At 44.4% G+C, this 23,611-nt stretch overlaps 2 protein-coding genes across 10 annotated transcripts in view; one reads left to right on the forward strand and one right to left on the reverse strand.

The window, feature by feature from the left end:
• MIPOL1 (mirror-image polydactyly 1) overlaps window positions 1–16,314 on the forward strand; it is a 346,606-nt gene extending 330,292 nt beyond the window's left edge. For 3 of the 6 annotated variants that reach the window (XM_073895119.1, XM_073895117.1, XM_073895116.1), the window contains 2 exons: window positions 15,659–15,874; window positions 16,147–16,311. In XM_073895119.1, coding sequence (XP_073751220.1) covers window positions 15,659–15,874; window positions 16,147–16,207 — 277 coding nt within the window. In that variant the 3' untranslated portion in view covers window positions 16,208–16,311. Of the gene's footprint in view, window positions 1–7,595; window positions 7,843–15,658; window positions 15,875–16,146 lie in introns of those variants that run through there. The other 3 variants (XM_073895115.1, XM_073895120.1, XM_073895121.1) reach the window with 3 other exon arrangements.
• FOXA1 (forkhead box A1) overlaps window positions 1–23,389 on the reverse strand; it is a 185,202-nt gene extending 161,813 nt beyond the window's left edge. For 3 of the 4 annotated variants that reach the window (XM_073895112.1, XM_073895113.1, XM_073895114.1), the window contains exons 1-2: window positions 23,036–23,389; window positions 19,356–20,679 (exon numbers count right to left, since the gene is read on the reverse strand). In XM_073895112.1, the coding sequence (XP_073751213.1) occupies window positions 19,356–20,679; window positions 23,036–23,107 (1,396 nt within the window). In that variant the 5' untranslated portion in view covers window positions 23,108–23,389. Of the gene's footprint in view, window positions 1–17,111; window positions 20,680–23,035 lie in introns of those variants that run through there. The other variant, XM_025869142.2, reaches the window with a different exon arrangement.
• Between the last annotated feature and the right edge of the window lie 222 nt (window positions 23,390–23,611).

The raw sequence follows: 23,611 nt of genomic DNA on the forward strand, positions 1-23,611 counted from the left end.
GCCGATGAGATTAAGGAAGGCTTCCCAGAGGAGATGGTGTTTGAGTTAAGTGCTATTGGGATTGGCAATTAAGGAGTCCGTGGTGACTTTAATGAGAGCAATTTCTACTCTAATAAGACACAAAATCCAAATTTCAGACAATTAAGAAGTGAATGAAAAATGTAGAAATGGAGACAGTGAGTGTAGACTACTTTTCCCAGGAAATTGCTTTCTAACTCTTACTTGCTGCCTCTGAATAGATTTAATAAAGTTGCACAGCACAATTAAGTGCTGTTGCTAGTAATGGATTTTTTTCCTGCATGTTAGTAAATAAACTGCATTCTGTTTGTACAAGCTCAGTAACATGAACCCTTCCAGCAAGAGCCTTACCACTTGAAGGAGGGTCAGCTCTACACCTTGGCATTGTGAGTGTCTTTGATCCTCAATTCTTCTATTCCTCCTTTCTATTCTGGAGCTTCATAGTCTCCATTGCCAAGTATACCCGGATGAAACTTTCTCTTTCCTCCCTCTCTTCCACCTTTCTCATAATTTCTCTTTATACCGCTAACCATATATCCTCAAGTGATTCAAATATTTTATTATCTTTCTAATGCCAAACATTACCTATTGAATAAACCAAATTTCTTAGAGCATTCAAGGACCTCAGACTTTTGTTCCAGCCACTTTCTCAGCTTTATCTGCCTGTACCCTCCTCTTTCACACTTCAACTTCACCTTCCCCGCTATACACCCTGAACTTTCTGGCTTCCATTTCCTGACGCTGTTAACTTCATCTGGAATTGCCTCTTCCCTGCAACCTCATGTCTAAATCCTGTCTGACATTTATGGTCTTACTTAGTTGTCATTTCCTATAAAAGCCTTTTTTGATCTTCCCAATACTACCTTTCTTCTCAACCTCAGTTTTTATATGTGTATCTCTATGCCATTCATTCAACAAAACTTTTCTGAGTACCTACTATGTGCCAGAAACCGAAATGACCATTTTCTACTTTTTGCCCAGAGTTGAGTCACTATTTTGTCTCACCACTCCCATCAGACTATAAATTCTTTGAGATCAAGAATCACCTAATATAGCTCTAGAAGTATCTCTTCCAATGATTTACACTAGTAATTATATAACAAATGTGTTGATTGCATTAATGAATAAATTAATCTCAAATGGAGATCTATCCCTTGAAATTCAATTAAACAAAGCTAGCACCCAAATCTTTTATCCTCCCTGCCATGAAGTTCTCTCCTACCATTATCTGCAAGAATGCAATTTGTCACTTCCTCAGTTTAACTGTCTTAAGATGGCATTTTTCAAAAAATGGTATTTGGCTTCCTTGTATTTGTTCTCTTAAATTCTTCCCTATCTTCAGCTTCATACATTCCATTGAAAGATTCCAGAAGTTATAATATTAATCAAGTCCTTCCACTTTACCTCCGTGACTACCTCACTTAGCTGGTGACCATACTACAACTTCCTTCTTAAAAGGGTCACTCAGGGTGCCTGGGTGGTTCAGTTGGTTAAGTGCCTGCCTTCAGCCTCAAGTCATGATCCCAGGATCCTGGGATTGAGCCCCATGTCAGGCTCTCTGCTCTGCGGGGAGTTTGCTTCTCTCTCACCCTCTCTCTCTTGCTCTCGCTCTCTCTCAAATAAAATCTTTTTAAAAAATTTCTTTAAAGGGTCACTCAACTACAGTCACTTCCTTCTTTCAACCCATCCTACATAGTTAGCTGTGAATTTCAACTCAGATTATACTTCTTTTCAAATCTTTCCTCTTTCTGTAGCCATTATAAAAACTGTTTAATACTAACACACTTCCATTTCTTCCCTAATCTTACATCTTCTTGCTATTTGCCAACAATCTTTAGTTTTAAAATGTGCTTCACTGGGGCACCTGGGTGACTCAGTCTGTTAAGCATTGGACTCTTGGTTTTGTCTCAGGTCATGATCTCACGGTCGTGAGACCGAGCCCCATGGCAGGCTCTGTGCTGGGTGTGGAGCCTGCTTAAGATTCCCTCTCTCCCTCTCCCTGTGCTCCTTCTCCCTCCATGTGCACTCACACATACACTCTCTCAAATAAATAAATAAATCTTTTAAAAAATTAAAATAAAATGTGATTCACTTCTAGAACATTCTACCTCTTTACTCCCATCAGCATAGTTTAGTATCACTCCAGCTCTCTAGAGCCCAGCTTAAAATCTGTTTTTAAGGGAATTTTTTATTAACTTAGATTTGTGTATCACTACACTTATTTTCTATATATTGTTCAGTCACGAAATTAATTTGAATCAAATTGTATTTATCCAACTTGCCTCCCTATGCAAGTCCTCTGTTAAGGGTATTATCTAATCCAAATAATGTAATATTCAATACAAATCCCATACACTGATCTGTATTATTAATGTGAAGCTTTACTCTTCATGATGATGTTAATCTGTGGTTTTCTGCCCTTTAGGTAAGACAAATATAATGGATTAAATAGTACCAAGATAGTCAACTCTTCTAGAACTACAACATATAACAAATGATCTTTATTGACTAATCAAACAAAATTTACAGAAAAATTAATGCTACCATAACACCAGTTCCTAAAATATGGGTAAGAGATTGAATTTGAGGCTTGAATACAAGATAATTTAAAAGATACAAGAATTACCAACATTTGATAGTTAGGGGCTAGGGTTCAGAATATAATAAGGAAAAGTCTTCTGCTTCTGACTATAATAGAGTTGCTAAAATCAGATTCACTCACTGAGAACAACTACAAAACTTGGACAAAATACAAATTCACAGAAAAACCAAGTAAAAAACATTTACTAAAAAGATAAAGAACTAAGAAGAGAATTTTCCAGTCCCATGATGCTGGGGAGACAAAAATTGGAGTGCAAGTCTCACCAAAGAGGAGAGATTCAGCTTTTGAATCAGATCTTGGGAAAGCTATGCCATAGGAGTAAAGATAAATTGTAGCTTCCACTATATCAAGGTGATCTTCCCAAACTCACGTCTAAAACACTCACCAATGCAAGGTGGAATTTAGAGGAAGGGACAGGGAATTTGCCTGTGCTCTAGACCCTGCACTGAATAGGAGGCCGCCTGCCACTGAAGGAGATGCAAAGGGCCTGCCTAAGACAGATAGGAGCTGGAGAGCTGAGAAATTCTCCCCTGTCCCGCCACGATCCTTGGATCTAGTAGCAGGTAACAGCCATGTACTTCTTGGGGAAATAAAAACATGGGAGTAGACTCTCTCTATGCTGCAGACACAGAGAACCTGCTAAAATCTGAGGGTAGAGCAGAGAAACAGAAAAAAAAAAAATACCTCCAGCTCTCCAAGCCTCACACTGAACACAAGATAGTGGCAACCCAGCCCATCATGGGAAAAATTTTAAATTTGTGGTACACTAAAGATAACTATAGCAACCACAAGACCCAACTAACCTCAAATGCTGACTAAATTTGCTCAAATGCCCACATTAATGGCCTGATGAAAGAAGAGGTATTACCCTTTTGGACATTTACCTCAGTTTCAATTGCTCTTTTATATATAATATTTCACATTAATTAAAAAAAAAAAAACCAGAAAACAAAAAACAAGACACAAGTCTTAAAAAGAAAAAGGACCATGTGAAAAGATAAAATAGTCAATAGAATCAGACCCAGAGATGATCCAGATGTTGGAATTATCAGACTTAAGAAAGAGAATAAAGAGATGTATTAATTTATTAATTTCAAAATAGTAACGAGTCACCGTTAACTTCTCAGAGATTAGAAATGGAAATAAAATGAAAAAACAAAATGAAATAAATGAAAAATAAAACTTTAAAGTGCTAAGAGTAAAAAAATCAACAACCTAGAAACAAATGCCCAGAAAAAAATAAGAGAATATCGTAAGCAGAGCTCCACTAAAAGAAATTCTAAAGAGAGTTGATTAGGCAAATGGAAAGTGATGTGATCACAGATGCAATCATGGTAACATAGAGAAGAATGAGAGCACTAAAAAGGGTAAATATGTGAGATAAGATAAATGGATATTTACTGTTCAAGGAAAAACAGAATACATGAAATAAACAGTTTATTTTGTTCAAAAGAAATCTATTAATATTGAAAGCTGAATGATCACATCTAAATCAATAAAGCACAAATTTGAGGAAAATGTTTACCCGAGTGCTCATCTAGTCTACACTTGAGTTTAATGTTGAGAAGCTCACTATTTTCTGAGGTAACCTACGCTATCTATAACTATGCTGTAAATGTCTTTATACTGAGTGATAATCTATCATCTTCTTGAATTTCTGCCTCCTGGTCCTAATTCTACTCTCTACAAAGATACACAATAAATAATTCTAATTTCTGTCACATATGCTTGAAATAAGTATAGTACCCTCCAATGTAATAGAAATGTTTTATTCTGTAGCCAAACATCCCCAGTCTAAACCATCCTTCACAGGAGGTGGTCCAGTTCTCCTCTAACCCAGAATCTTCTGCATGTACCTCACTTTCTTGATATCTCTGAAATAGATCCCAACATATGAAGCAAAATCCTGTAGTGACCAAGGCATTCTTGCTTTCCCCACTCCGTGTGTGCAGCAATGACATTTATCTTTTATAAGGGGAGAAAACCATGCTATTTATTCATATGTAATTCCTAATTTTACTTCTGTGAAAGCTCTGGCCCCAAGAGGTTAGGACTTATTTTTGTTCACTGAATGCTATTGCTCAGAAATATTAGGCTAGGAATAGTATACAAACAAAAATAGGCCAACAAGATTCTGGAGGCTATTTTAAATAGTGGACAGTAGTATAGTCTAAAATTGTGACTTTTGGGTTGTCAAAGAAGGAAAGACTGGGGTAATGGGGGTATTGATAAGGCGTATTGCCTAATTTTGGATGTATGTGGCATAAGAGGGATGAGTCAATGATGACTATGACTTTTCAAGCCTCAGTAACAAAGAAAACAAGAAAAATATGGAAGTCAGGATGCATGCCTTATTACTGAGAGAAATGTGTTGCTGTAATTTAAATTATTGGATATTGGAAATAACTTGCAGACAGGCATAGATATAAGACGGGAGATTTTGTTGGAGGACAGGGATGGACTTTTAGCTTGATACATGGTAGCTCGAACCATAAGACAAAGGAACAAAGGCCTATCAATGTGCTCTAGCCAAAGACGGTCAGGAACATACCTATGGTTGAGCAAATTGGCTTTATTGCTTGTTTGCAAATAAGGCCACACACCGTAGGAAACTGTGTGGCATTTCAGTAAGAGGGTGTTAGAAATAACTTACTATAGGATTGGCGCTTAGGTTAGATGCTTTGTGGGAAGATTCAAGAAAGTAAAACTTTGAACTGCTTACTGTCAGGATGTGGCGGTAATTCTATGATTGTGTATCTTAAGAAATCTTATCTAGATAGAGGGAAGACTAGAACAAAACTGAAGCTGTAATTCATAAAGAAGCAACAGTTACTAGTATTAGCAAGCGTGAGCAATGTTTACCATCTTTGTGGTTTGCAGTGACTTTATTTTCATCTGTGCTCGGACAAAATTACAAAGGGGTCTTTTGGTCTCACCTTTCTACAGTTAGAGTGTCCTTGTCTAATGTTGGTGTTCAGTAAAATAGTTGATGTTTGACAGGGGAACACCTAGGCTGTGAATGCCAGGCCAACTCCTAAAAATACCATAGCCTCGCTGCAAGTGTCAAGCCATTCTCCAAATGTGAGGGGTTGGTTTTGTCCCTCAGACCACAACAGTGGAATTTAGAATAGGAAAGATAGTCACAGAGCTAGAGAAGCAGTCATGAGGAGGTAGAGAGCAAGGACAGACCGGTGCTCATCCCTGGTGAGAGGGTGGTCAACATTGCTAAGAGGATTTGGAGCTGTTTGGAACTAGAGGGGGAAAAATGGAGTAAAAACATCATTGAATCAAGGTATCACTGATGATCTTCAAGACAAGTTTGGGGGGGAGTTTTGCTGTTTTGGTGTTTTTCAAAACAGAAGTTTAAAGGGCCACAGAACAAGTTGCAAGGCTATGGAGAAGGAGACACTGTGGCTAAAGACCAATCATTGGAAAAGTTTGGCAGTGAAGAGGAGAGCAAGGGAATGTTAACTAGAAGATTTTGTGAAATCAATTTAAGGAGTGTTTTCCCCTAACAGAGAGATGACTGTTACATGTTTGAAGCTGAGGAGAAGGATCCATTGGAAACAGCAACAGTGAAGATGCTAGTAAAGCAGTAAAACCAGAGAGGGGTCTGAGACTAAGAACTTTGGGACATATGTCTGTCCTGGAGAGAAGGCAGGACTCCTTCACATCCTGGCCCCAGCAGAGAATGTATTGGTACCGAAATCGAAATGTTGAGTTGGGATATAGGGTACATGTGGGAATGGATGACAGGTAAAATCGTCTTTTTTTCCCTTTTCCTTTTTCAGTGAAATTAGAAACTAAGATCATTAGCATAGGAGAAAGGGAGATACAAAAACCTGGAGAAGGTTCAAGTCATTTGGTAAGAAGTTGTTTAGTAAATCAACAAAAGATACTGTTTTCTATTAAGTCACCCATTTTATTAAAGAAGAAAATGCAACTGTTGCTGTATATTATGAATTTACAGAGGATTTAAAAGGGAGAGCCCTTTTATTCTCAACAAAAGGGGGGAGTGGTTGCCATCTTTTTACATTAAGAGTGGTCCAAACAACCCTTTTTCTTGGGGTATCCATGCTAGATTAAATATTATTTGACACAAATAATTTAAAACTTTTTGGGGGGCTTTTGAATACTGTGTCTCCCAAAGGAAAAAAAAATCTTGCTGTTTTCAAAAGCTAGAGAGAACGTCACCAGAGACAATACCCGTCCAGAAGGCTGAATTCCATAATATCTAGAGCGAAGAAAACGTTTCCACTCGCAGTCACAAAAATGGGCCCCCCACTTTCCTCTGAATTCTGTGTATGTGTATCGAAATAAGGAGCTGGCCCTCTCCTTCCCGGCATTAGGTGTGATTGAGAGATAACTCAGCCCGCAGCGGCCGAGGCGGTTTTTGTGCACGCCGTAGCACATGCTCTTGTGAGCATCAAAAGGAGATGAAGCCTGATTAACCATTTTGAAATCTATCGGATGAGGAGAAGTCCTTACAAAACAACTTTTATACGCTTTAATTAAAAACGTGTTCCGGCAGCTCAGAGCTGAATGGGCTTGAGGGGGAGCAGGGCTGAGCCCGTTGCTATGACAACACCAAATCTTTTCACGCCTGGCCCTTCCCCAGCACACTCTGTCTAGCTCTGGCCAGCCATTAATTTGCCTCCATCCCATATCTCACTGGCCCAGTCCCTTGGCTGGGAGTCCATGGAAGACCCAGTATTATCTACTTTTTCTGCCATGGCATCTCTCCCTCACTCCCTTTCATCATTTCATCCCTTATACATTTCTCTGTCAATCCCTATTTTCTTGTTTTTCTTGAAAACGAGTTTACCCCCGAGTGGAAAATATTTTTTTAAAAAAATGGGAGGAGGGGCTCACAGCATAGGAATCACTGCTAGTTACCCTTCACGATAAATCCATTTTTAGTGCTCTTGAGTGTACCTGAGAAGGATCTCACTGTGTTCTACATTTTTTTTTTCAGGTTTAACACTGGCTACTATACCACTCTTTCTGTTGCTGAAGATAAGGCTGAGATAAAAAGGACTATGTTTTATTCTGTTAATTTGTGCTCATTAAAATCTCAGGTTATTCCACAAACAGTCTCATCCGGTAACAACTGTCAGTGAATGTAAGACTTTGAAATATGTCCTGAAACATCACAGACCTCACTCTGCTTAAGAAGGATCTTGAATATTTTAAAAGTAGTGCTTATTATACAGAGACTTAAATAAAACCCAGTGTCATCACTTGTTGTACCATATGAAACAAGAATTGGGTGGAACTTGCCCATCACACAAGCTAACTTGAGAGAACCCGATATATTTGCAATCTTGTATTCAATGCATTTTTAGACTATAATATTATTACACAACTTCTAAATGTTACTCTTTGGGTCATCAGAGGCCTTACAACTTGCATTTTGATGACAATTCCAATTTTCCCTTTCACCTATTCGGTTTTATAAGATAAGATAGGTGAGTGGAATGCATTGGAGATTGTTTCTCACTTGTTCTCCCTACTTAACTCAGTCTCCTCTTACTGTGATTAAACTTCCAAAGTGAATAATTTGTCAGATTCTGTAAGGATTTGCTTTCTAATTGCCTAACTCAGTAGAGATGTTGTAACTTAAGAGACAGGTGTGGTGGATCTAGAGTGTTAATCCTCAGCATAGCATGGCCCAGTGGCCACTGTAGAGAAAATGGGTGAATCCTTCGGAGCCATGGGAATGCAGAATAGTTTTGAGTCTGAGATTCCAAATCATAATACAACTTTGAAGCACTAGCCTCTGCATCCATGAAATTGAAATTTAGAAATTTAACTTCTCTTTAGAAGTTATATAATGAACTTCCTCAGTCTCTTTACTATATAAAACTCTGGCATAATATATTCCTAATAGGCCACATGTAAATCTGTGGGCCACAAATTCACAAATACTGTAAACTCACTCTAGAATAGGAAACAGTATTTCCTTTAAATGAACCACCCCCCAGGTTAGTTTCTAGGTTCTTTTCTTACAATTTAAGAATTTACCACATTTTAAGAAATTGAAATCCTTTGCCTTCTTACCATAGTCATACTTAAAATGTGAAGAGTCTGCGTGACCTAGCATTGGATGGCATCTCACAAATGGACCAAGTCTCCTGTTGATAATTATCTGGTATAATTTAAATGGATTAGTGAGGTTTAACTTTCTTATCCCCTTCTCAGTATTAAGAATAATAAAAAAAAAATCAAAGGCTTATATGTGCTAAAGGTGTCTTCCCACCTGGAGCACTTAATTTGGATCAATCTTAGAGGGGTACTAAAGGAATAAATGTGTATAGATTGACTAATAGACATTCAGGTATCTGAAACAGGTTTAAGACCTAATAAAAATGTATCCTCAAAGAGGCATTTTACCTAACTATCAGAGAAAATATTCCATTGGCAAAATGTTTTGTGTTGTGAATACAATGCTTCTCCATTACACCGATAAGAAAGAAAGAGTCCTTCAATTCTTGACATTTAAATCTATTCTGGACCTGGCCTGGTAAAACTCTGAGGGGAATAATCTTGCAGGTGAGTGGACTAGAAAACATAATAAACAAGTCTTTTCCATCACCATATTCTATGGCCCCATAATTCAGTGAATCTCAAGGCTAAGTATACTTCGGGGTTGCACTTTAGATAACATAGAACTCTCGTTTCTACTGAAATGTTTTACATTTCCTTCCCTCCTAATTTTGTTTCATAGCCAAAGACATCCACATGAAAATCATGGTATCTTTTGTTTAGTAATTCATCCATCCTATAGTGCCCTGCTTACCTGAAGTCACATAATCCTTTATGTGTGCTCTGGCACTAGACAAATTGTTTATGTGATAAACCACAGGACTATCCTGTACCTTCTGTGGTCTGGCGGATAATGTCAGAATTAAAGCTTTTTGGTGGTTGTTTTGAACATGTTGTTATTCACAGAATGGTTCTTAGACTGCATCCGGAATGTAGTTACTCTGTAGTACTCAAAATATCATAAAAATTAATTCCCAGCCATCTCTACCTACACAGAACTTATTCTGGTCATACATGTTATGTTAAATTCATATTCAAGTTGTTAATCTGTAAAATCTAAACCACTGCCCTCCTTACCCTGTATAAATGCCTTTCTCTCCCCAACATTTCTAAACATGTGAAGGAAGCGCAGCGATCTACCACATGTGGAGTAGCATGTCACAATTAAGGACAAAGATTAAACCTCCAATTGATGTTACCAAAGAGAAAGGTGACTAAAGTAACACCACACCTGAAATGTACTGGTCACCAAAATTTAAACCTATTATTTAATAGGTTAATAAAAAGTGGGGTAAGGGTCCAGAAGAGAAGGCACTCATTCTTTTATAACTTGTAATAAGTATTTGGCGCTTAATAACTCATCTAAAGAATAGCACTACCCATGAACTTCTTTGTTAGAGTCTCAGAATATCTTCAAGGTAAGTGTTTTACATCCCTTTTGATGTAAATGAAAAAGATTTCATAAAAGTAAATATATGTTTTACATGAGTTATATTCAGGATGCTGTTCTATAAGACAAAAAGAAAAAGGAAGAAAGAACTGAAGGCTTCTCATTAATCTTACCTATCACATTGGATTTTTTCTCCTCCTCTCCCTCCCCCAAGTGCCTAAAAATTGAAGTGGTCAGAGTTTTAGGAGCCAAATTCGTAAAGGTTACTCCACTTAATGATGAAGGGAATTAAATAAATTCCTATATTTCTTGATGAGAATAATGCCTAGCTGAGAGCCTGAAATCTGAAACGCTTTTCTTGGTTTACCCAAATCAATTGATCACTTTATTGCTTTCATACTCTGGGGACAGTTTTGTAGATGGCAAGTTCTCATGGATGCTCCTTTAAATCAGATATTTAATTGTATGTGTGCACTCTATGTATCAGAGCCAGCACGTGTATACTATAGGGTGTGTGTGTGCGTGCGTGCGTGTGTGTGTGTGTGTGTGTCTAATTCTCTGAAGAAAAAGGTGAAGAATTGGTCTCTTGAAGATTGGGACAGTCATGACTAATTGGCAAGGAACCACCAATCCTAATCCACAGTTCCTACCGTAGCAGATTCCGTAAGTGTTGTTGCAAAACAAAAAACAAACAAACAAAAACCTTTAAATTGTCTCTCATTCTTTGTCTGGCTAAAATAAAACTGCAATACATCATTTCCTCAGTAATGGGTGAGGGGGACAATAGGGTCGTGTAGGAAGTATACCTAGTAATGAAATGATTGAAACCTGTATTTTAGACAATAAGCTATAGAGGTCTTCTTGGGTCATGATTCTTAGGGAATTTCCCACTGTCTCTGTCTCTCTACTCTCTGTCTCTCTCTCTCTCTCTCTCTCTCTTTCACACACACACACACACACACACACACACACACACACACACACACACACTGGGTGAAGGCACGTGATACTGCCTGTTTTAGTCTTTTTTTCACCTCCCTTCACTCAGGAGAGCAGAGAAGCAAGGGCTAGAGGTGGCTGAAAGGGCAAGGATGGCAGTGGAACCCCGGAGGAGGCGCCGACGTCCAGGTCGCGGTCCAGGACAGTGTCTACCCAGCCGGAAGCAAAGTGGGTGGCGCAGCACTCCCAGCACCCGGACCCTGCGCCCGGATGCACGACGTGGTGCCCCGGCCATCCTGGCCCAGGCTCCTGGAGCGCCGTTGTGCGTGCGATCCGTGCGGATGGCTGGCGTGAAAGCAAGTGGGGGGAGAGCCTGAGCAGAAGGACTCCAGAACAGGGGCGATTTAAAGCCCCGTTTTATCGGTGCTAGGGTGCGAGCAAAGCTGGCCCCGAACCGAGGGCACCTGGGTTGGGTGGCGCGGCCGGGATGCTGGGAACCCTTCGCGCTCAGCCAGGGGCGCTTCTCGGCCCTCCTGGGCCGCACGCCCCGGGCGCCAGGGACGGCTCCGCAACTGGAGTCCTGGAGGGAGGAGAGTAAACACCCAGCCCTCGGGGCGGCCCTCGGGGAATGATTGCAAAGGGAGACACGAAAAATAAATCAAACAAGAGAGCCGCCCCGCCCCCTCCCGGCGCTGTCTCCGCGGGCGGCGCCACCCGTCCTGCAGCCTCCGGGCGGGCCCCGCGCCCCCGCGCCCCCGGCACCCAGGGGGGAGCCGCAGCCTGGGCTAGGCTGGCCGAGACCGCGCTTCGGAGCTGGTCCCAGGAGCGCGCTTCGCCCTCCCGCCCCGCCCGGCCGGGCCCCTCGGGCGGGATAGAGCCCTGCTTTGCTCTTTTCGTTGGCCAAGCACAATTGTGTTATTGGAGATAATGAATTCAATCCCCATCAAAGGGCATTAGGCTCGCCCGGGCCTTGGAGTTGCTGATGCCTTTTTTTTTTTTTTTTTTTTTAACTAGGAATGAAAGGCTGTGGAGGAAAAAAAAAAAAATTCTCTGGGGGAGCCTTTCCCCTGATCACCGCTTTTGAAGTGAAGGGGCCGGGCCATTGTTGTTCACCTCGCGGCCCATACGGCTGAAGAAAGCCTGGGCTTTTGATGGGCTGAGAACCGCCTCGGCAATGAGCACCACGTCGGGCCGCGCGGCCTGCGGGCAGCATATGTCTCGGGGCGCCCGGGCACCGTCTGGCGGGCGGGGCGGCAGGCCCGGCGGGGAGGGGGCTCCGCCGCGCGATCGGCCTGGGAGGCAGGGACCAGACGCAAGGCCCGCACCCAGTAGCCGCGTCCCCCGGTGCCCCAAGGCCTCTGGCCCCGAGGTCTCGGTTCCTGGCGCCCACTTCGTGGCTCCACGCAGGGGGTTCCATCGTCTGTGGTTAATCAGTTAAGACCTCTGACTGGGAGGCCAGCCCTTTAGAGGTGAGGGTGGGGAAGGCAGGGGTCTCGTGAGCGCAGCCAGCCAGCGTGGTTGGAAGTCTTTATTTTTTTTTTTAAACTATTGGAACCGAGCAACTAAGGTGGCTGGCTGAGCTAGAGCTTGATGAGTCTGAGAAGGCGTACCCCTCCGAGAGGGGCATCCGTGCCACACGCAGTTGAGATGTTTCGCCTGTGACTAGCCCCCGCGCAGCGCGACCGGGCTCCAGGCGGGGGTGAGGGGACAAGCAGAGGGTAGGCAGCAGCACGCCCGCGGCCCGCTTGGCCAACAGGGCAGTTTCTCCAGCGTGCGCCGCGTCCCGCCTCGCAGTTCTGAACCCAGGACAGAACATTAACATCAGATCACCTTTTCCAAAAACTTGTTGCACGCATTTAATTAAGTTTACTTTCCGTGCCCTCAACGTGAACTTTTCCCACCTCGATACGCATCCCACGACGTTTCTCGCCCCCCCCCCCCCGCCCCCAACCCCAGGCCTCCCTCCTCTGAAGTCTTTGGCCCAACGGTCAGCAACTAGAGCTGTTCTTTTCCCTTCCGGGTCTCCAACCCCCGCCACTCACCCAACCCCCGCCCCCCCCAACCACCAAAGGATCCGGGTTATCCGCCCCATTAATATATTAGCCAGGCATAACAAAAGGAAGCGCGTGTCTGCAGAAGGCAGTGTGACTCCAGGGAGAGGTGAGGAAACCTGGCCGGTGCCCTGCACAGCAACACGGCTCATTGCAGTTCGAGCTCGTGATCGGCCTCCACCTAGGCAAAATCTGTGAAAGACGCGGTGGGGGTTGGCGCTCTGGGGGGAGCTAATGTTGGGAGCTGATACAAACCCAGGCGTTTGTAGCTGGGTTATGGGAGTGAAGAAGCTCAAGGCTCCCGGGTAAGGACCCAGAGCTAGGGGAACTTCCAAAAACGCACCAGTCACCTGAATCAGGCAAAGAAAATCAGCTGTCTGGGAGTGTAGCGCTAGATGGGAGTCTCCTTCCAACCTCGTGCATAATGGGTCCTTAAAATTAAATATAAAAATGAAAGAAACCACCACAAAACCCTTACATTCTTCTCATTAAATTGCTTATGTTTTAAAATAACAGCTCTTTGGTGTGAGAGGAAAAAAAAAAAAACTGACCTGGGACATGATTAGACAAGCAGAGGAGTAACTAAAATTTCATGGGAGAGCGGGAAAAGAAACTAAAGAGATTTCCAATTGAATGCATTGTTCCCTATTTCCAAGCAGTGCTTGGTGGGGGCGGTTGTATTTCCAGGTTGTTTTTCTGGGTTTCAGGGATTTTTCTTAAAAAGCCCCTGATGTAATCTTGAGGAAAGAAGTAGAAAGTCAACCCAGGGAAACATCACACTTAGAACTCTGAGTCAGGCCTGCCCTAGTGTTGGCCGTTCTGAACTTGATCTTGATGTGACTTGACCAGCATCCCACCTGAATTCCGCGGTCCTCAAGCACCTATTCCATTTAAGCCCTTTTCCCCCCCAGATTTTGAGGGAGAATAATCTGCTTGTGTACTCTACCTTGACTAGAACATAGAGAATCCCAAAATATCATGAAATGTCATCTAGAAGGAGGGATGCTTCTCACTTTCTGGGGCTACAGAGGGGGAGTTTATGCTCACCGTGAGCATTGCTCTTACACTGTGTAGTCACAGCTGACATAATTGGAGAAATGAGGAAGTTAGAAAAAAGAAAGGTAGCAAGTGAGGATTTCCCCCTTGTCAGATTTTTAAAAAATGTTTATAGGAAAATGCATTCCTTTTATAAGTTAAAGTTGAAATGGATGGGTATTTTCCAGCTCCACATTGCTCGCTAGAATGATGACTGGAGGGGGCAGTGGGAAGGTAAGGGCTGCCGTCTGAGCTGTCCAAAGTTCAGTGAACCGAGCTAGACTGGGAGCTAAAAGAGAAACACCAATGAAACCATTATGGTCTTAAACGTAACTATTTGGAAGAAAAAAACCCAGAACATTGAAAGTAATCTGTTATTAAATGTTATTTGGACACACCAAATAGGATCAGTGGTAGAAAATAAAACTTGCAGAGACGGCTGCTTTAAAAACAAAAACAAAAACAAAGACCTTTTATGTCTCCAGATTCTATTTCCAAATGGGAAGGTTGTAAAATCTTCCAAGTTGTTTCATTTTATTACATTCTTACTCTCATGAGTTTCTATTGATGTTAGTGATTCTGTTTGAGAAAATCTTATTTCTAAATTTCAGCATAATTTAATGACCTATTTTAGCCCCAGGTAGCTCACAAATAATTAACTTTTGCACATAATTATCTTGAACTAATTAGACATTATCTTAAGTCCATTTAGTTGCAAAACACACTTTACTACAACCCAAATAAGCAATTAAGATTTGATTTTTGAAAATAAAATATTTTTAGAAATTTATTAAACACCTATTAAATAAGTTAAGCAATTTTATCTTTTCAATGAGTGTTTCCTCTTGACATATTGAGGTATCACATTAAAATACATTATAGCTAAATGTTCTACAATATTACTGCTAAATCAACAGAAAACCAATTGATCTTGAGGAAAGGTTAATTAATTTGGGCTACAGGTCTCCTACTTTGGTCTGCATTGAAAGGAATTTGTATTGATCACAGAAAATTTTTGCAAAGAAACTTAATAAGCATTTTTATGAAATTGAGATCAATTTTTAAAGTGCTAAAACAACAAGATTTTTAAATTTTATCACTCCAGGAATTCTTTTCTGCTATGGCTCATTCGAATCTGTTAGTCTCCTGAGAAACGTAATATTTTTTTACACTTTCAGTGAAATCAGCCGAGTATTCCAGGCTTCAGAAAATGAAAACAGAAGTTAAGAACATTAACAGGATTTTGTTTGTTTAATCCTTCCTCCCTTAATAATGCTCACCAGTTTATTCTGCTATGAAGAGTTCACGAAGGGACAATGGAGATTAAATTTTATCTGTGACGTAAACACTGTAATAGCCATCATGTAGAAAACAGACCGAGCTGCCTTCTACTTGGGAACACTTCTAAGTTGGGTAGTTTCTGGTGAGCTTTCCCCCTAGCTGTGTTTAGTTGTCTTCTCTTTTTATCAATTCAAAAAAAACGTGTCAGGCCCGGAACAAGGTGAAAGTTAACATTTGAAGTTCTCTTCCCCAGGACTATATTCCCTCCCAAAACATTTTTCTTTTTTTTTCTCAAAGTGCTCGGTGGTGGCGTCGTCACTCGATCGGAGAGCCTTGGAAGCGTTGCACTAGACGGTCTGCAGGAAGGATTTTTTCTTCTCACTCCCTCCCTCCCCATCCGGAGACCCCCTCCCCCACCTCGAGGGAAATTCCTCCATCAAGGGAGCCCGGTGGGCCGCGGCTCGGCGGTCAGCATCCCCTTTCCGCCCTCGTCGGCAGGAAGGAGTGTCCGAGGTGAAGAAATACAGAAATTCGGAGACGAAAGCGGGGGTGGGCGGGGATCAGGGAAGGCAGCGCGCTCGAGGAGGGTCGTCGCAGCACTCCCTCGGAACCACAGATGTTTTCCTCCTGGCCCCGGGGCGAGGCGCCCCAGCCCCGGGCGTTCCCGCGTTTGTGTGTCCGGGTTTCCGAGGAAGGGATTACCCAGCGGGAGCAGCCGCGGCAACGCGGGTGTTGGGGCCGCAGGAGCGGTAAAGCGACGCCTGGCCTTCTTTGTTGACTTTTAGGTCTCGGGCTCGACAGATTTATTCGCTAGGAGGGGAAAATGCCCAAACAATAAAGAACTAACTGCACTTGTCACCCCGAGATGCCTGCGGTCCTGCTCTGTCCCTCTTCCCCGGCAACCGCCCTCCGCGGCTCCAATCCGCGCGCCCTTCCCAACGCGCAGGGCGCAGCTCGCCCAGAGGCGGCAGAGCGCGCGCAAGGTGCCCGCAGGTGCTTTACTGCTCAGAGGCGGCAGGAAAGCGCGTGAGAAGCCCACCAAACCAGCTCCCCGCGACCCACCTTGCTAGCTTCTCAGGCAGGTTTCCAAAGTGGCCTCTGCCAGCAGCCTGCGGCGCCTCGCCCCCCGCAAGCCCAGAAAAAGTGTCTGCCAAGTAAGAGAGCGAGAGCTGAGGCCCACTTAAGCCTGGTGGGTGAAGGCAAGACATTGATAGTGCTCGTATGTTAGAGAGGGAAGGGACCATCACCGAAGGGAACGCACGAAAGTTAGACGATTTAGACTCGGTGGGGCTGGTAAAATTCCTCGGCCCAAACTCACGGCCTGAAGTTACATTTGGAATTCAAATTTGCCAACGCGTTTGTTTACCCGCCATATACATATAAATAACTATTGAGATTGAAAGCTTTTTCCTCTATTTGGGACTTTAATGTCCTTCCGAAAGGCCTCCAAATTACATTTTGAAATTATCCAAACCAGCTATTTCCCTCTCCTCCTTTCATTAGCTGAAGTGGGGGGGGGGGAGGATGGGATTTCTGGATTTTTCTCAAGTGCTACATGCCACCCCTTCCCTCATCTGGGGAGGCAATTACGCGATAATTAAGGGACTCACACAGCTCTTTTTATCTTGTCCGCACTGCAGAGTGGGGCGATCAAAGTAAAGGCTGTCCAAGTTCAAGCCCCGGCGAGGATGGAGTTCATACACAAGAGCTCAGGCAGGCTAGCCTCTGCTTGGGCTGGTGTTGTTATTGTTGATGTCAATCCGAACAAGACTTACAAAGAAATAGGTGGACTGGAAAGTGAGCCTACTATCAAAGGAGATTAATGATTTTGTGATCTCAAGCAACTGTAGGGGTGTGAAGTTGCATTTAAAGGCTTCTTAGAAGGCAAACAAATCATCAGCTTTAAGTTCTCAGGAATGGTATTTTTAGAAACAATATTTTTTAAAAGTATCATCACAAAATACAAAATAGCAGCTACCCCGAAATGTCCTGGTGGCACAAAGCTTCCCCTGCAGGAGAGATTTAACTCGACTCCCCCGGCCCCCTCCAAAGCTACCATGATGGTTAAGTTTTGTTTCTCTTTCAATGAAAAAAAAAAAAAAGTTCAGGATTCTCCGTTGTAGACAACTTAATTTTATCAGCCACATCTGATACTTTATTCTCACTAGAATACTTCTCAGATAAAGGAATATTAGACATTGGGGCAGGGGGAAATGTAGTTATATTAATGAATTTGATTTCATTGTGGACAGACTCAAAGGAAACAGAGGAGGCTTAAGCTCATTTAAAAAAATAAACATTATTGGGAATAAATACTCTTAAAAATCTCAATTCTTGGGATATTAAATCAATTTATCTACCCATTTTTATTGAATTTCTTTAACTGGTTTTTACTAGCGTCATGTTCATATAATAAACAAACAAAACAATTTTGTTTTATATCATTTTCCCTTTTTGTTATTTATATTCAGTGCCGGACTTTGGAAAATATCATTTTCAGAATACCCATTTTGGATTTAATTGAGGAAAATAACAGATATACCTTTTTGTTAACATTTGATTTATTTAAAGTCCTTAACTGCAAATGATCAAGAACATATTCCACGGTTTAAAATTTATCATTTTCGTTATTTAAATCAAAATATTTTAATTACAATCACATTGATAAAATTAACATTTTTAATTTGTAATTTTAACCATCATTTAAAGCAATTTCAACTATAAGGAAAAAAAAAGGAATAAACCATGCAATAAATTAACATTGAGAAAGCAAAGAAGAATAATGAAACCCGTCTGGCTATACTAACACCATGTCCAACTGTGAAAAGTGCATTAACACTGAATGAAACAAGCACACGATGGCAATAATTAAAATGGCCACAATCAGTTGGATTTTGGAATTTTGGACCAAATTTTGAAATACCACTCCCTATAACTTATCTCTCCTCCAACATTGTAATATTCCCTTTCTCCTGGAAAAAAATATTTAAATGGTACGGATACATAGAAGCTAATTTTGTACATGGTATGTGACCTCAGAATGACATGACAATGGCACTCTGCAAAGCAAAGAGCAGAGTTATTGAGGATGGCAATTCTTGAGGAATTGATTCTCAGGGCTATATGTGAGTGGAGAAGACAAGGGAGGAGGGTGTCTTTGTAACTTCTTGGTCAGGCAACTCTTGAAAATGTACCATGTATATCACCTAACTATTATTTCTACATGTTATGCAAATATATGGAGGATGTCTACATATTTGAGCATGTGCATAAATAAGTTCGTACATAATATATGTGTATTTCATTTTAAGACAGCTATCTGAATGTATCAGAAATGGAAGCTGAATAATGGCTCTGATGTTTATAATCAATTTATGTTTTGCTGCACAACAGCAGTATTGTCCTTCAAATACTTTTAATAGCCCCTAGTGTCTACTTGTTTCTTCACCCTTTCAGTTCTTATGGTTAAGAGTATTGCCACAGACCTGTAAACTTGTGGAGGATCAGGTGAGGGGGTGGGGGAAAGCACAAACAAATATTTTACAAGTTTGACCATTTCTTTCTTTCTTTCTTTTTAAATAAACCCTGCACAGACTAGAACGGTGTCTGGAGGGGAAAGAGGGAAGAAAGGGAGAGGAATAAGGAAGTAGGAGGATTTTATATATACATTTGTGGATTGTTAAACATTGCAGGAAAAAATCGTGTTGGTTTGGGACTGGTTTTCTTTGTAATAATATACACAAGGCATTTCGAATACAATAACAAAGTAACAGTCCTTTGCACTGGGGAAAAGATTGTGCACACACACAAAAAATGAAATAAAAATAGTTGGGATTTCATTATGCTGTTGTCGGCTTGGTATGTGTGGATTTCTCTCTCTCTCTCTCTGTCTCTCTCTGTCTCTCTCTCTCTCTTGCTACCAGCATGGCCATGCCAGACAAACCCCCAGTCCCAGGGAGCTAGGAAGTGTTTAGGACGGGTCTGGAATACACACCTTGGTAGTAGGCCGGCTCCAGGGCTGAGGGCTCGATGGGGCTCCTGGTGGCCACCGAGGCGCTGCCGAGGGGCAGGCTGGCGGGCAACGCAGCGCCATAGGGCGAGTACTGTAGTGCCTGCTCATATGCCTTGAAGTCCAGCTTGTGCTGCTGCTCCGAGGAGGACATGAGGTTGTTGATGGAGAAGGGGTGGTTGAAAGAGTAATGGGGGTCTCCTTTCAGGTGCAGCTGGGACTCGTGGGGGGCCAGGCCATGCGCCGGGTGGGAGGGGGGCACAGATACCAGTGCCCCGGGCCCGGAGCTGATCGGGGGCGCAGCCGAGGAGGATGGAGTCTTCAACTCCGAGGCGCCCCCTGTCGCCGTCGCCCCGCTGTGGTCCAGAGTCTGGGGGCTGGCAGCCGGCCCAGGGGCCGGCGCGCCCTCTAGCTGGCCTGCCTTACCGTGCACGCCCCGATGAAGGGGCGAGTTGGCAGTGGGGTTGGCGGCACTCGAGGGGTCCTTGCGGCTCTCAGGACCGCCCTTGGCGCCGCCGCCGCCGCCGCCGCCGCCACCCCCGCTCCCGCTTCCGCCCCCGGCCCCCGGCTGCTTCTCACACTTGAAGCGCTTCTGGCGGCGCAAGTAACAACCGTTCTCAAACATGTTGCCGGAGTCCGGGTGCAGCGTCCAGTAGGAGCCCTTGCCCGGCTTGTCCGGGGAGCGCGCCACTTTGACGAAGCAGTCGTTGAAGGAGAGCGAGTGCCGGATGGAGTTCTGCCACCGCTGCTGATTCTGCCGGTAATAAGGGAAGAGGTCCATGATCCACTGGTAGATCTCGCTTAGCGTGAGCATCTTGCTGGGCGCCTGCTGGATGGCCATGGTGATGAGCGAGATGTACGAGTAAGGCGGCTTAGCGTGCGGGTAGCTGCGCTTGAAAGTCTTGGCGTCGCCGCCGCCCCCCGCCCGGTTGCGGCCCAGGTTGGACGGCGCGTACGCCATGGGGCTCATGCACGGGTTCATGGCAGCCGCGTAGGGGCCCAGGCCGTTCATGGAGGCCGCGGGCTGCGCGCCCATGGCGCTCATGCTGCCCGGGCTCAGCGTCGTCCCCATGGCCGTCACGCCCGCCGCCGTCATGCTGTTCATGGCGCCCGCGGAGCCGCCCGGCATGCCAGCCACGGCGCCCGGACTCAGGCCGGCGCCCAGGCCCGGGTTTGCGTAGGACATGTTGAACGAAGCTGGGGTCATGTTGCCGCTCGTGGTCATGGTGTTCATGGTCATGTAGGTGTTCATGGAGTTCATAGAGCCCAGGCCCGAGTTCATGTTGCTGACGGGGACGGAGGAGTAGGCCTGGAGCGGAGACAGCGAGGGAAGAGGCCCCGAAGGGCGGGGTTAGTAGTGGAGCCGGCGGCCTAGCGCCGGGGGCAAACCCGGAGACGTGCAGAGAGCATTTCTGCAAAGCATAGGGCCCCCCACCCGGGGCAAACCGTCAGGCGCCCTCCCCAGAAAGAGCAAAGAAATGTCTTACGCAGCAGGGGAAAAATCTTAGCGCGGCAGGCATGAAAGACCAGCGCTCACAGAAAATATGTCCCCAGGAAGATGTGTAATCGCCTTACATGCCAGGCTCAGGGGCCGACTTCTAGGGCCCCTCCATCGCCTTCTGCATCCACGCCAGTTGGTATCCCAGTCTCCACCCCAGACCGGCCTCAGCAAAGCCCTTTTGGTTAAATGGAGTTAAACTCCGAAAACAGAATTATTTTCTGACTCTGCTTATTCACCCCACCTTACGGGGTGCAGTGGGTTCGGCGGCGTAGCCCCCCCGGGGGTGGACAACAGAACACCAGCTCTGTGCCTATCTCGCCTAAGCCGGCCAGGCTGGGCTGACCACATAGTAGCCTGGGCTGTGTGGGGTGGCTGTTAATTAAACTCTCCTTGATAGAACTAATCATTCATGGCCATATGACCATCCATTTCTCAACAACTGGCTTTACCGCCTTAGCAGTTTTTCCCAAATGGTGACTTTTTGTTATTATGTTTTAGAGGGAGTGTTTTCCATCGACTTGTAGCAACTGTAATACTAAAAGGGAAAGAAACTCAGAAGTTAAGTAAGTTTTGGAAAAAAATTAAAAATAGATACAAGAGGAGAGGGGGCAGGAGGGGAGTGCATAATATCAATGCACTACACTTAACTTTAACTTGACTTTACATGTACCATCTCTTTAAACCATTCAAAAAGTTGCACTAATTTTGTTACCTATTTCCAGCCCCATAACATCTGAAAATTTTGGTGACACAATTTGTCAAAATAATCTATTTTGTTTTCCCATACTGATATGTTGCCATGGATTATTTCAAAGCTTGGCTTTAAAATCCCACTTTAAAATTTCTAAAATCAAAGTCTACTTATTTTCTTTTAACGCTATTCTATTTTGCAATTCTCAGCTTTAATCTATAAGGAAGTTCTTTCTATAGGGAACTTCATTAACTAGTGGGTCGAGATGTCTGCATCTGAATTAAACCCGAGGAAGAGTTCTAAGCTCATTTTAAAATTATCAGTAGGAGAAACCCTTACCAATAGCAATTTGGGAATGCACTATATATGTTAAAAACAGAGTCCAGAAATATAAAAACATCTCTGATAATTTAATAAAAATAATGTCCTTGAATTTTTTTCATCAGCAGATACAATTTCATTTGAAAAAATAAAAGGTGTACAAAGTTAACTAGGCACACTCTGCTATGGTATGCAAATAAACTCAAGCTAAGTTTGTGAATATATAAATATACAAATCTAAATAAATTAATTGCCATCAAAATATTTCCTGATTCTATATTTTTCTGTCCATGTCTTAAATTATTTTTTACTTTCTTTTTTTTGTTTTTTTTTTGTCTTTTCCTCTCCCCATCATTCTCGAAGGCGATTTCAATAACCGTTTTTAATAATGGTGAACTTTTGGGGGGTAATTACCAGCTGTTTCCAGAGAAATACTTTTAGTAGGTGGTGGTCCCGCCTGTACCTGGTTTTCCTCACAATCCCTTTGTGCACATTGTAAAATAAACCACATGAACGTGCTACCAAGGGGACAATGAAGAGAAACAGGTTCTCAGTTCGGGGTGCTGGAGGAAAAGTCAGTTCGCACCAGCGCCACCCAGCGGTTCTAGAGTAGAATGAGCACACTTCTCCCCAAACAGGGCTTTTAAAGAACTTTTATAAAATTTCGGAATCGATTCATTATTAAGACGCAACTTAACTGCAGCGCGCTTTCATCTGAAGACATCTGCGAGTTCAACCGTTGGGAGGGAGAGGCCGCCCTGCTGGAGAATTCTGTCTTTCCTAGAGTTACCTCCAACTCTTGCCGGCGCCCGCCCGCCAACCCGCGGCACCCCGGGCCTGGTTCCGGCTCCCGCTCTCCGCAGAGAAGAGGCGAGCGCTTTCCAGAGCGGGTGCTTTCAAAGCCCAGAGTTTCCTGAAACGCTCTGGCTGCTCCAAGCGCCGAGCGCCGGGACCCAGCCTTCCCCGCGGGGCAGGGGATCAGGCTCCAAGGCCGGGCCAAGGCCTGTCCGGGAACACCTCCGGTGGGCACGCAACGATGGCACGGAGGAGGCGCCCCCAGCCCGCCAGCCACCCACCCTTCCGGGCGCCCGCCTCTCTGGGCCTCCCCCGGCACGGGTTCCGGGAGCGTCCTGCCTGCTGCCCGCCTCTCACCTCCTGTGTGTCCGCGTAGTAGCTGTTCCAGTCGCTGCTCTCATGCCCTTCCATCTTCACAGTCCCTAACATCCTGGAGCCACCCTGCCCGATGCAACCATCCAGCCCTGTGCGAAGCGACGGGCGGCCGCGCAGCGCAGGGCGGGGGGCGGGGAGCCGAGTAGCTGCAGTCACCCGAGTGCCCGCGCCAGCCCAACGCCACCCTAGCGAGGAGGAAGCCAGGCGCTGCGGGGCGCGGCGTGCGCGGCGGAGGCGGCGCGGCGGGCGGGGGCAGGCGGCGGCCGCGGAGCGCGGCGCCCGGGAGCGCCTCCGCGGGAAGTGAGCGGGCGGCCTCTGCGAGACGAGTGCAGTTGAGCTGATGTGGATCTTACGTCGCTCGAGTGCCCACCTCCTCGTCCTCTCCCCATTTGTCCGCTTCACAAAGACGCTCGCACCTACAAAGCCCGAGGTGCACCTGCGAGGCGGCCGCCCGCCAGTCCAGCCGCCGCGCCTCCCGCCCAGCAGCTCTGCAGCCGCGCGCCCCCTGCGCCCCCTCCCGCCGAGCCCCCTCCCTCAAACCCAGCCCTCACTTTGTTT

This window comes from Callorhinus ursinus, unplaced genomic scaffold (genome assembly GCF_003265705.2).
Source record: "Callorhinus ursinus isolate GAN/ISIS: 27379988/994484 unplaced genomic scaffold, GSC_fseal_2.0 scaffold8, whole genome shotgun sequence".
Lineage (NCBI taxonomy): Eukaryota > Metazoa > Chordata > Mammalia > Carnivora > Otariidae > Callorhinus > Callorhinus ursinus.